Genomic DNA, 12275 nt, shown 5'->3' on the forward strand with positions numbered 1-12275 from the left:
GAGTGTAATTTGCAAACACCTTAAACTTTAGAGGTGTAATTTGCAATATACCCTAATTTTAAATAGAAAGAATACAAAGTCCAAAATAGTCCCCTCCCACACAAACACACACACACACACCAAAAAAAAAAGAAATAGGAAGGGACCGACAAGTTAACCCGAGACCCGACTGACCTGCTCATTAAACCAAACTTTTGGGCCAGTTAAAAAGTACAGGTTTGAGTTTTATCGGGTTGAAGTGCAGGCCGAGCCTGAAACCGACCTGTTCTCAGCCCTAGACACAAATATAACTAACACTTTTCCTTGAATTGTTGCATAATATTTTGATACTTATAAACCATTCAAAATCCATTTTGTTTGTTGGATTGTTATGCTTATGTTTTATATACCATCTTTGTATTCTTATGTTATAAAATCAGTATCTTTCTCTAATTCTGGTTCATCCTGATTGTTAGGAATCCAAATGTGACGTACTGAAGGTTAACATGTATTGCAATATATGTTAGTACTTCTGATGTGCTGGATTAGTTAGATAAGCTGAAGCTAATGTCAGTTAGTTATGCTGATGTCAAAGTTTCAATTAGTTAGTAAGTACTCTTTAGGCAGGAAATGTTAAGAGTTGTGGAGGGAGAATTTTATATAAGAGGACTAAGAATGAAGGATATCCAGAAAATTAACCAAGCTTGTTCTTTCTATTCTTCACAAGCTCTCCCTATTGCTCAGTAGGTGGTTACCCTTGAAGTAACTCTCATTTTCTTTCTCATTTTCATTCTTCTTTTCATCCATTTCTGAATTGCTAAGAACTTAACACTGATCTTCATCTTCTAGATCATGGATTAGTTATTGAATCGTTGTTGATGATATCATGACTGCTCTACTGTACATTAATGACAACAAATGTTCTAACTTTACAATTGAGTCTCCAGAAACGCCAAGATTGCCAAACCAGCAGCCCAAACATCTTCGTCCAATACATGCTCTGCAGGGGAATGACTTACACCTCCACGACACCGGACAAACAGCATTCCAACCTGTTCAAGTTTTTGCAGATTATTATCATATAACATGAAATATCACCTCCTAAAAGTCGACGATGAAGCAAAACAGGACAAACCTTTGTTAAATGAGACATGGCCATTGCATCATGTCCTGCACCACTCATTAAGGCAGGTGCTTCGTCTTGAATGTCACCGGCCATTTTTTTGAGTGCAGAGTAAGCAGCAGACTTCAGCTGAGAAGTCAATTCAGAATCACAAACCACTGCATTCGCATCATGCTGAAATGTCCACAACAAACCAGGTTATTGATTATGAGGGTTACAAAAGAAATGCATAATGAGATAAAGTCCCAGACCTTACGATTGATGATACATGAAACAGAACGCCTCTCACATATTTTATACATCTGATTAGATAATTCATAGATAACAGCTTCACGTCCCATGTCATCAATTGCTCGTAAATCCACAGTGAATGTCACCTTTTTCCAACAAGTCCATTGTGAATTCAGACATTATCAATAAACAAGAAGGTATCCCAATTTGAGCTTTGTTATCAAGATCAGCATAGTCATAGATAAAAGTTCTTACCTGGCCTGGAATGACATTACTTGCACTTGGCCATGTTGATATCTCTCCAACAGTACAGACTAGAGAACTGGAAAGTGATTCAAGTGATATATCATTGCAATGACCATCATAAGATAGAAAATCTTTAGGGTTTTTACAGATACTTTCCAACAGTACTATTAATTCAGCAGCAGCAACCATAGGATCCTGACGCATAGACATAGGAACAGTTCCGGCATGCCCCTGTGAACCTCTCACTGTAACCTACAATTATATATGTGGAACAAAAACATCAACAACCAAGGATTATATCAATTTTGATATAAGATCAGCATCTGCATATTATCATTGATTTACACTTATCTTTACATGCTCCAGGCAGAAATGTGTAGAGTTGAAAATTCCATACAAAAATTAACTTTAGCCTATCCTAGGTGTTTTGTCATAATTCCAAAAACGAGACACTATGCTTCCTCTTCATTGATTTCATTATATCTCAATTTGTATAACAAACTACAGTTTGTAGTTTTGTGTATTTTGGATATAGACCTTACAAGACCAAGTTCTGGTATTAAATCCTGAGCTGGTAAAGAAAGTTTCCATCTGGCACTCCAATTCTTACATGAGCTTGGCGAAACTCATACTCAAAATAATTAAGGCACAGTAAACGTCTCACCAAAATCAAGTCTGTCTGTTGTAAAGAATTGGAACAATGGTGCTATACAATTGCAGGAAAGTTCTGAATAACAAGATTATAATGAGCCTACAAGTGATGAATAACTATTGGTATACTCCTTCGCAATTGTTATATGGGCTGTACTCAAGAAAATTCACAAAATATTGCCAAAAGGATGGAGAAACAGAACCAAATATCACAAGAAGGTGATAGGGCAGAAAGAGGATCACTACAAGTTTATATATTAACCCAAAAAAAAGGTTTTGTTTTGGCATGGAATAGGACTGATATGGGAGCTAGAATGATTATAGAATAAAATTCTCTTAGCTCATACTCACATGCAAGTCATCGACATGCACACTTAAATTTGTACAATCATACAACATTTTCTCCGTTCCATATTATTGATCTTATCTAGAAAATACAACTTTTTTATGGGAATATCATTTAATGTATTGTCTTCTAATAAAAAGGTATAAATTTCCAAAACTATGCTACATAATTTAAACTCAAATAAAGCTAATGGAAAAAAGGGTATCGACTTTTGAATAAATGCAAGGGCAAGTTGTGTCTATTGACATATCAATGCAGACAATATTCTAAGATATCCCAAAATGGACTTGAAACCAATAAAATGGGACGATGGTAGTATATATGACAATCTTTCAGCAAGATTTAAAACTTTACAAACACTGAAAAGAAAATAAGCATAACAAAGCTAAGGAACTTATAAAATAATGTAATTCAAAGGAGAACACAGGCAAAAAAACCAGATAGGAGAATTGCAAACATTTTAGATGGCAATATCATGCAAAATACAAGTAAACCTCTTTTACTGTAAAAAATAAAAAATAAAAAATAAACACTGGAAGAATTTTATATACCTTTAGTCTTGTCTGGCCAGCTATGCCTTTAACCACACCAAGAGGAAAACCAAGCCATTCTAGTACAGGACCCTGTTCAATGTGAACCTGCAGCATCAAGCCAATACAAGAACTGAATATGCACACCCAGAATACTAGAAGCTAAAATAACTTAATTTATTGCTGAATACAAAAAGGATATTCAGTACATCCTTGTTCACAAGATAATTGGTGTAGACTGTTATACCTCAACGTAACCCCAGACAGACCCTGGGTCATACTTGAGCTGTAACAAGTTTTCCTCTGTAATTTCTAGGGAGTTTTCCTTCAGAGCATCTTGCACTGTCACACCACTAAAAAAGGATTATGCATGAATAAACTGATAATAAACAGAATAATGAGTAGATATAAGCTCAAAGTTATTCAGGGAAACCTCTTGTCAGATATCTGCAAGGCTGTAACTGGTAAAACACCAGCTAAAGCAGCACTGCCCAAGAAAGTAGAGTGAAACCTCACTCCCTCCTCATCACTAAATGCAATCACCTGAAATAGTAGGAAATTCATTGACATCTATAATCAGAATTGCTGCATAGCCACCACCTCCAACATATTACAAATCTAAATTTACAGCTGAATCAGATTGCAGTGCTGTAAAAACAATTCAGGACAAGATTAAGTCTGCGTCAATTAAAGCTCTAGATGGAGAATAGAGTAAAAAATAAGAACTGATGTATTCAAGAGATCAGGTTTCACATATATGTTTCAGAGTCTCAAAATATATTTCCTTTGTATTTCATCCATGTAATCTATTTGTTTCGCCAATAGCAGGATTTTAAATCTCTTCCCACAGTGTAACATGCTTTTCTTGCACATAAACGAGACTATACCATAATTTAAGTCAATGGAACCCAAAAGATGGAAAGCATATCCTAAATATTTTCCCTACAAGTTAAAAGGCAGATATAAAAAGGTTTTCCCAGATGTTACTGAAGAGACAAAGATTAATCTTCTTCCACTAAATATCAATCAAGACCAACAAAGTAAATATAATGTTCCGAAGTTGTTATCTTACTGACCTCAATCGGCCGCCTTAATTTTCCCATTGTCCCATTGACATTCAAAACCTTCAGAGCAGATAATGCAGAGATTATGCCTAGCGAACCATCAAATATACCAGCATCAACAACAGTATCCTATCATAAAGAAGGGATATCCCATATCAATATTGATGAAATATGTCTTCGTGGCATGTTCTGTGTGTGGGCGTGTATTTATGTATTTGTATGCAAACTAAATATTAAATTAAAAAATAGGGAAAAAAAGAGAGCATCACCAGATGAGAACCAATCAACAGAGCCTCAGCACTTGCATTCATTCCCTCAACTCGACCGTGTAAATTGCCCAACTGGTCTACCCAACTGGAAATCAACATAAACATCAGTCGAACTTCCAACACTGTTTACAACATAAAAAGGTAGAGAGCTAACGTTCTCAAACCAGCATCCTCCATCCATCCACGAATAAGGTTACCAGCCCTCAAAGAAGCTGGACTCATGAATGTTCTCTCAAGATAGCCATCTGCATCACTTACCTGCTTATGCAGGCAACAACATTAACATTCACAAATAACCACACAGCACAATTTACATATTGTGTAAAGTAAAGCCGAGGAAAATTCAATGCAGCTTTTTTCTTTAACTTATTGCAGTGGCCAGACTCAAGGGGTGATTACCATTTGAATGGTGATTATAGAAACATTGAAAGTTGAGCATTTTAATCTTAGGGGCAGGAGATATATGCGACAGTGTGATACAGACTATGTTTGATTGCAGACATATAACATATTTGTTCTGATTTATGCAAAATCATAGCTGTTTGAGGGTAAGGCAGCAAAATTTTAAGAGGATTTATAAAAAAATAAAAAAATCAATATTCAACATTGCCCAATTGGCTGAGAAAAAAGGCATTGAAAACCTTGAATGTTGTTGCAAAAATTGGATTCCTGTATTCCTTTCAGCATCTAACAGAAATTCAACTCGTATATCATTGAAGAAGTACATCATCAATAAATAATAATAATAACATACATCTTATTTAATGGAACATTGACAAGGTGGTCAAAATCTTTTTTTTTTTTTTTTCAAATCATGCTTTTACTGACAGAAAAACCTATAGATGACAGCTAAATTAGTACTCCAAATGACACCCAAAGTTGAGGCCATAAACACTAATTTAAAAAAAAAAAAAAAAAAAATATATATATATATATATATATATATAATTAGCAAACTATTCTCCACAATGCTATTGCAGCAAAACCCACAAATATTTTTAATTCAGTAGTAATTAAATTAACATTAGCAGTACTACCTAATAAAACTTATTAGAAATATGTCAGAAATTTAATTTGGGTCTAGAATTTTATACCTTTCCAAGCTCATTAAGCCTTGCCACTGCCTCATCCCTTAAGATTTCACGAAACAAATCATTCCTACTGCTTATTTCACCATCTTCAATAAACAAACCATTTCCATCATCATCATCATCATAACATAGGCTAAGCTAATAACCATTATTAAACAAGAAAATTATTCAAACCCCAACAATAAAAAACGTCACTTTCATGGACTCAATTCAAATGCAGAGGAAAAGGTCAGTATCAATAACCAAGCAAAATTATTAATCAAATAAGCAAATCTTTGAACTTGATGTGAATATTTACTCTTTGCCAACATACATTAAAAAAATGTGTATTATCCAAGAAAAATTATTAATCAAGAAAAAAATTTGAGCAAATTATATGACTAAATTAAAAGAACCCATTTATGAATTTGATGTGAATATTCACTTTTGGCCAATATACATTAAAAAAAATATATGTCTATTGTCCAAGCAAAATTATTAATCAAGAAAAAAACAATAAGCAAACCATAAGACTAAACTCAAAGAATCCATCTTTGAACTTGATGCAAATATTCATTTTTTGCCAATATTGTCTTTTGTCCAAGGCAAAACTATTAATCTAAGAAACAAACAATAAGTAAACCATAGGACTAAACCAAAAGAACCCATCTTTGAATTTGATGTGAATATTCATATTTTGCCAATATACATTAAAAAAAAATTGTCTGCTGTTTTTCTTTTCTTATTTTATATGTACATTTGGAGTGATATTGAGGAAGAAAAAGAAGAAGAGAATGGAAATACCAGAAAATATATAAGCTGAAGCAGAAGAAGAAGTAGATAACGGTAACAGTAAGAGAGAGAGTAGCAGATATTTGAATTGAATGAAGGAATAGAGGGTGTTCATGATAGTGATGAAGATGAAATTGAAATGGGAAAAGCTAGAAGCGTAGAAGGGTCTTAATAAGGCAGAGAAGGAGAAGGAGTTAGAGATAGAGACAGAGACAGAGAGGCGGCCAATAAATGGAATGTGAGTGTGTTTTTTTTTGTCGTGAGTTCTGAGTATTGACGCATCCTCCATTTGAACGCCAGCCAAGCAATGCGTGAGAGATCATATAGTGGTGGAGGCTTGCTCCCTCGTGAGTCGTGAGTCGTGAGTCGTGACGTGATTTCATATTCTGCTCTAAGACTAATAAGGGTGGGGGCAGTAGGGCCTATCTTTTGTGAGTCCCATATATATATATATATATATATATATATATTTTTTTTTTTTTTTTCATTTTTTGTGATTCCCATATTAACAAAGAAATTTGTTTCACATTAGATTATAGTTTAGTTTTTGTTATTGGTGTCGGCACACTATTTTATTTATTTATTTATTTATTTTGAGCAGATGTTGGCACAGTAATTGAGCAAGTCTCATTGTAAAAAATAAATAAATAAATAAACATAGCAGAAGTTAATAAATGAATTCTAAACTGATTGATTGTAGTAATAAAAATTCAATCTTAATCAATATACTTTGACACTTGTTAATCAGACACATTATAGTTACTAGCCTCTGAGCACGCGCTCAAAATTCAATCTTAATCAATATACTTTGACACTTGTTAATCAGACACATTATAGTTACTAGCCTCTGAGCACGCGCGTGAGCGCGTGCTCAGAGGCTCTTCTATTTTTTGGGTAAGGATTAAATTAGAGCATTTATTATAATTTGGAATTATTATATTTTTCAATCACAAAAAAAAAAAACCTAGGAGTGTGATGAGTGTGATGTGTGGAAAAATCATTTTCCAATCACAATAATTTTTCATCACAAAAAAATCTAAGGGTGTGATTGGAAAATTATTTTTCCACACATGACACTCATCACACCTCTAGGTTTTTTTTTTTGTAATTGAAAAATATAATAATTCCAAATTATAATAAATGCTCTAATTTAATCCTTACCCAATCATAAATAATATAGTTTCTAATTTTTAAAGAGCCCTCTAGTACACGCATCAGAATTCTGAAATGACCATACTGGAGAAATTAAATCACTTCCAGAATTATTTCAGTTTTTCACCGGCACCGCTTTGCATATTATGCACCTCTCTGCCTGCAGAAAAGAAAAGCTATGGTACGAAAAAACCTGCTGATGACCATAAAAAAGCCTTAAGAAAAAAAAAAGCTGAATATGATTAAAAAGGAAAAGAAATCTAGCCCAAGAATAAGGGAGACCTTATCATGATTGTAGAAGATTGAATTTTCATAGTAGTTTAGTGGGAAGTTTGTATTCTGTAATGTAGTGGGATTGTATGTAATTAGTGGGAAGAGTTTTTGTTTTATAGTGGGAAGTTGAAAGCATGAAGGAGGTTATTCAAAGGTAGTTTTTGTTTTGCAAGGGTATTTTTGACAAAAATATATTTGGACGTGGGGTTTTTTTAGGGAAAATTTGACTGTGGTTTTTATTTTTTATCCGAAACTTCTTTTTTTTTGGGGGGGAGTTATCCGAAACTTTTGTTATAGAATAAAAGTGGGTTTTTTTTTTTTTTTTTAATTGAACGTGGGGTTTTGTTAGGGAAAATTTGAACGTGGTTTTTATTTTTTATCTGAAACTTTTTATTTTTATGGGAGTTATCCGAAACTTTTGTTATAGAATTGAAAGTGGTTTAAAAAAAAAATTGAAAGTGATTTTTTTTTTTTTGAGAAACATTTGAACGTGGGTTTGAATGTGGGTTTTTTTTATTTTTTATTTTTACATTTATAACCCTATCATTTAAGTTTTATAAACTGATAAATTTGAGGGTATTTTGGGCATCAAAATTGAGAAATCCAAACAGGAGAAGCCCCTTAAATAGTAGTATAGATTATACATTCTTGGAACCTATATATTGTGAGATATATATATATATATATATATATATATATATATATATATATACACACACAAACATACAATATCGCGTGGGATTAGGAATGAAGGAAAACGAAAATTCAAAAAAATAAATAAATAAAAGAAACCGATGAGTCTTGATAAAATAAAATAAATAAATAAAAAGTTTGAACGTAGTTTTGAGGGAAATATCAAAGTGAACTAAGAAGGTTTTTTTTTTTTTTTTAATTTTAATATTTGGATAAGTTTATTTTGAAGACATAGATTAGTAGGAGAGTGTCCTATTTTGTAGGCATTTTACGTGGAGTTGGAGATATATTTTTACCAGGTTGTCCTCAAGTTTTGTTTCTCTTAAAGTAGGGTTTAAGGGTATTTATGAACCACATAAAGTCCAGTCCAAAGAGGAAACTTTATTTATTTATTTATTTTTTATCTAGTGTACGTGGGATTAGGAATTAAGGAAAATGAAAATTCAAAAAAAAAATTAAATAAAAGAAACTGGCGAGTCTTGATAAAGTAAAATAAATAAATAAATAATTTGAACGTGGTTTTGAGGGAAATATCAAAGTGAATTAAGAAGTTTTTTTTTTTTTTTTTAATTTTAATTTTTGGATAAGTTTGTTTTGAAGGCATGAATTAGTAGGAGAGTATCCTATTTTGTAGGCATTTTACATGAAATTGGAGATATATCTTTATCAGGTTGTCTTCAAGTTTTGTTCCTATTAAATGTAGGTTTTAAGGATATTTCTGAACCACATAAAAGTCCAGTATAAAGAGGAGAATCCTTTTATAGATAGTATAAATATATATTTGAGAAACTATGTTGTGAGATATATATATATATATATATATATTTTTTTTTGATAGGATATGTTGTGAGATATTAGTTGCATACAATTAGGGAAAATAGGGAAAAATTAAATCAGACATATAGTATTATTTTTCGTTATAGGGTAACCTAAAATTTAAAATAGGAAAAATAGGGAAAAATAAACCAGGCATTTACATCCGTGGATCCTATATGCTTTGTGCACGTGCTTTGTAACATTGACTGCAGGTGGCTAAAGTTCAAAACACTACCTCCATATGAATAAGAATAAAATTATATATATATATATATATATATATATATATATTTATATATATAAATTATATATATGAGTTGGGTTCAAATTACACTTGGTGAAACTTTAAGTAATGTTACACCACTCAATATTTTTTAATTGGATGTGAATTTTTAAAAATCTACCGTTAGATTATATTATATTCATATATTCTTCCTGCTTTTAAATTTTCAAGGTGATCAAAGATTAATAATCATGACATCAATCAATTATTTAAATTCAAATTTTTATAGTTTAAAATAATGCATAAAAAATGAGTTTATGGATCGAATGGTAAATAACAACTAATTGACATGAAAATTGGTATGAATGTTAAGAACATATAAAACATGTAATTCAACGGTAGGATTTTCAAAATATAAATTCTATAAAAAGTTATTGGATGGTGTAATATTACTTAAAGTTACACTAAGTGTAACTTGAATCCAGCTCTATATATTTGTATGTGTTTGCGTGTGTGTATCTTATTATGAGAGTCTCACTTCATTCTCAAAAAAGAAAAAGAACAAAAAAAAAAAAAAAAACAATGACATATATCACATACGTTGTGAGAAAGTGATTGCATAGAGTCGATAAAATCATATATCATTCTAAGTGTTTCCCTTTATATTCCATCGATGACAACATATTACCCATCTGTTTTTCCTTATAAAGTAACTGAGTTTAAAATAGGAAAAAAAAAAAAAAAAAAAAAAAAAAAAAAAAAATCAGACATATAACTTGGTGTAGTAGTTGGATTATTAAGTGAATTTTTTTTTTTTTTTTTTCCTTTCCATAATAGGTGGTTTTCTTTAATTTTGAGTTTTGATTGTTTCAAAAAAAAAAAAAAAAAAAAATCAAATTTTGATTATTGGGTAAATTTAGTCAATCAATTTTTAGTCTTTGCTTGGTTAAAATTTAATTAAAACATAAAGTGTAAAAATTTCAAATGTAAATTTGTATTGTTGTTGTTGTTGCTGATACTACTGCTAATGAAGGTCTCTAGATTTCTTCTAGCACATGAAATTATGTTTTGTGGGGCTGGGGAGTTTATGATCCGGTCCACGCTCTATTAGGGCCCGGGGCCCGTGCCGAGGAGGGTATTTGCCGAGGACGAATGGGGAAAGGCCGAAGTGTCGAGTGGAACAGCCGAGGATGACCTTGTCCTCGACACTCCAGGACTTCAAGGGGAAGAGCAACGTCTCGATGATGGCTGCCCCCAAAAAGCCCCCTGAAGGAGATGCGAGTAGAATGGGACTCACGTGGGAGTACGGTGCGAAGCTGGTTCAGGGTAAATACGTCCCCTCCGCATTAAATGCACCCACCAGCGTCCTGACCATGTTAATGAGAAAAGACGCCTGGACAGGGTGACTTCGATCATCGCAACTAACAGAAAGTAAGGAGTGACAACTGATGGGACGGGTACAGAAGTAGGCACCTGCCTGATCAACAAGTGGAGAGTTACGATCAACCAAGAAGGGCTATATAATGTAAAGGTTAATGCGCCAAAAAAAGGGGGCTAGGGAAAAATGGCCAAAAACCAGAGCCTCCCAGCCCGCCTCCAGGAGAAAGACTCCTAGAGCGAATATGATTTAATTATGTATAGACACACGAAAAACCACTGTCTTGTGACCAAGGCCTAACCTTTCAAACCCATGCTCTACAAATGATATTGTTTGGACCTTTTCACGTGCGAACCCAATACCATTTTGGGTCGTTACAAATTGTGTCCTTACATGTTTCATTTGACATATTAATTAATTTTGTTAAAATCTAATTGACATGAAATCTAAGCATGAAATTGAATTTTATTTTTAAGATAAAAATAAAAAGAAAGGAAGATAGTAATTTTAATTTTGTATATTAATTTGTTAAATCAAAATACAAAGATATGTTTTTATCACAAGGGGCATATTGCCCATCCAAACATATTTTGTTATGGTGGGAGATAATTTGATAGTTACAAGAATGAGATAGTGAGGATTTGAACTCTGATTCTCCTAATGAAGAGAGCAAGTTATGTTATGAGTTACACCATCTAGTTCTTTGGCTAACTAGGCAAAATTAATAACTAATAAATTAAGATGACTTGATTTTGAAGGTTGAAGATAAGATGGAAAATTTTTACTAAGGAATTAAATTGATAAAATTAATAGTTGATGGATTACATTGAATTTTATTATCAAGTTAATAATTTAACCAAAGCTTCATGTAATCATTAAAATGATCATAAATATTCACATATACTTTTAATTATAGGATAAATGTGATTGATTTTGATAATTTAATCAAGTATATAATTTTAACTAAAAAAATCATTTATATAATTAAAATTAGTTTGTAACATGTGCTTAAACATTCAATAATAGTGATTGTGAGATGGTTGCTTACTCTTACTCAGATGTGTGAGATGATTATCTAAGTTTTCATATTGAGTAATACCAAGATTAAGACAATTTTTTTTAGAAGAAAAATTAAGACAAAATTGAAATAGACTATCAAACTACGATTAGAAGCTCATTTGAACTCGATTTTGATTCATGAATGAATTAATCAATACCAAAATTAAGACAAAATTAAAATAGACTATCAAACTACAATTAAAAGCTAATTTGAATTTGATTTGGATACGATAACATGAAACTTCCAGTGTCCCACTGACGTGCTGCAATATTTTTTGGTGGTAGTGACATTTAGTGGTGGAGGCTGCTCGGCAAAGTTAATGATCATAGGATGGGATGGGTGGTTCCTAGGTTTTAAAAAATAGGTGTAGGCACGAATT

The 12275-nt window shown here is 32.2% G+C and overlaps 2 protein-coding genes and 1 pseudogene across 2 annotated transcripts in view; all 3 read right to left on the minus strand.

Annotated features, from left to right (window-relative positions):
• LOC126705691 (allantoate deiminase 2-like) overlaps nucleotides 1-12275 on the minus strand; it is a 45247-nt pseudogene that overhangs the window by 15382 nt on the left and 17590 nt on the right.
• The window catches only part of LOC126705686 (disease resistance protein RGA2-like), a 43531-nt gene that overhangs the window by 7504 nt on the left and 23752 nt on the right, over nucleotides 1-12275 (minus strand). The window lies entirely within an intron of this gene.
• LOC126705690 (allantoate deiminase 2-like) lies at nucleotides 805-6605 on the minus strand. The gene is made up of 12 exons (XM_050404836.1): nucleotides 6314-6605; nucleotides 5534-5616; nucleotides 4594-4697; nucleotides 4440-4524; nucleotides 4183-4299; nucleotides 3540-3649; nucleotides 3354-3459; nucleotides 3128-3214; nucleotides 1589-1831; nucleotides 1354-1479; nucleotides 1115-1276; nucleotides 805-1031 (listed from the first exon to the last, which is right to left on the minus strand). Exons 1-12 carry the CDS (start codon nucleotides 6588-6590, stop codon nucleotides 909-911), a joined length of 1623 nt encoding a protein of 540 aa, XP_050260793.1. The 5' UTR covers nucleotides 6591-6605; the 3' UTR covers nucleotides 805-908.

Source organism: Quercus robur, chromosome 11 (assembly GCF_932294415.1).
Source record: "Quercus robur chromosome 11, dhQueRobu3.1, whole genome shotgun sequence".
Classification (NCBI taxonomy): Eukaryota; Viridiplantae; Streptophyta; class Magnoliopsida; order Fagales; family Fagaceae; genus Quercus; species Quercus robur.

Coding starts and splice junctions, on each gene's coding strand:
- LOC126705690 (XM_050404836.1), bottom strand. CDS start 6,590: ATGGAGGATGCGTCAATACTCAGAACTCACGACAAAAAAAAACACACT. Junction 3,650..4,182: donor AATTAAGGCGGCCGATTGAG/GTCAGTAAGATA, acceptor CTACTATTTCAG/GTGATTGCATTTAGTGATGA. Junction 1,277..1,353: donor CATGTATCATCAATCGTAAG/GTCTGGGACTTT, acceptor TGGACATTTCAG/CATGATGCGAATGCAGTGGT.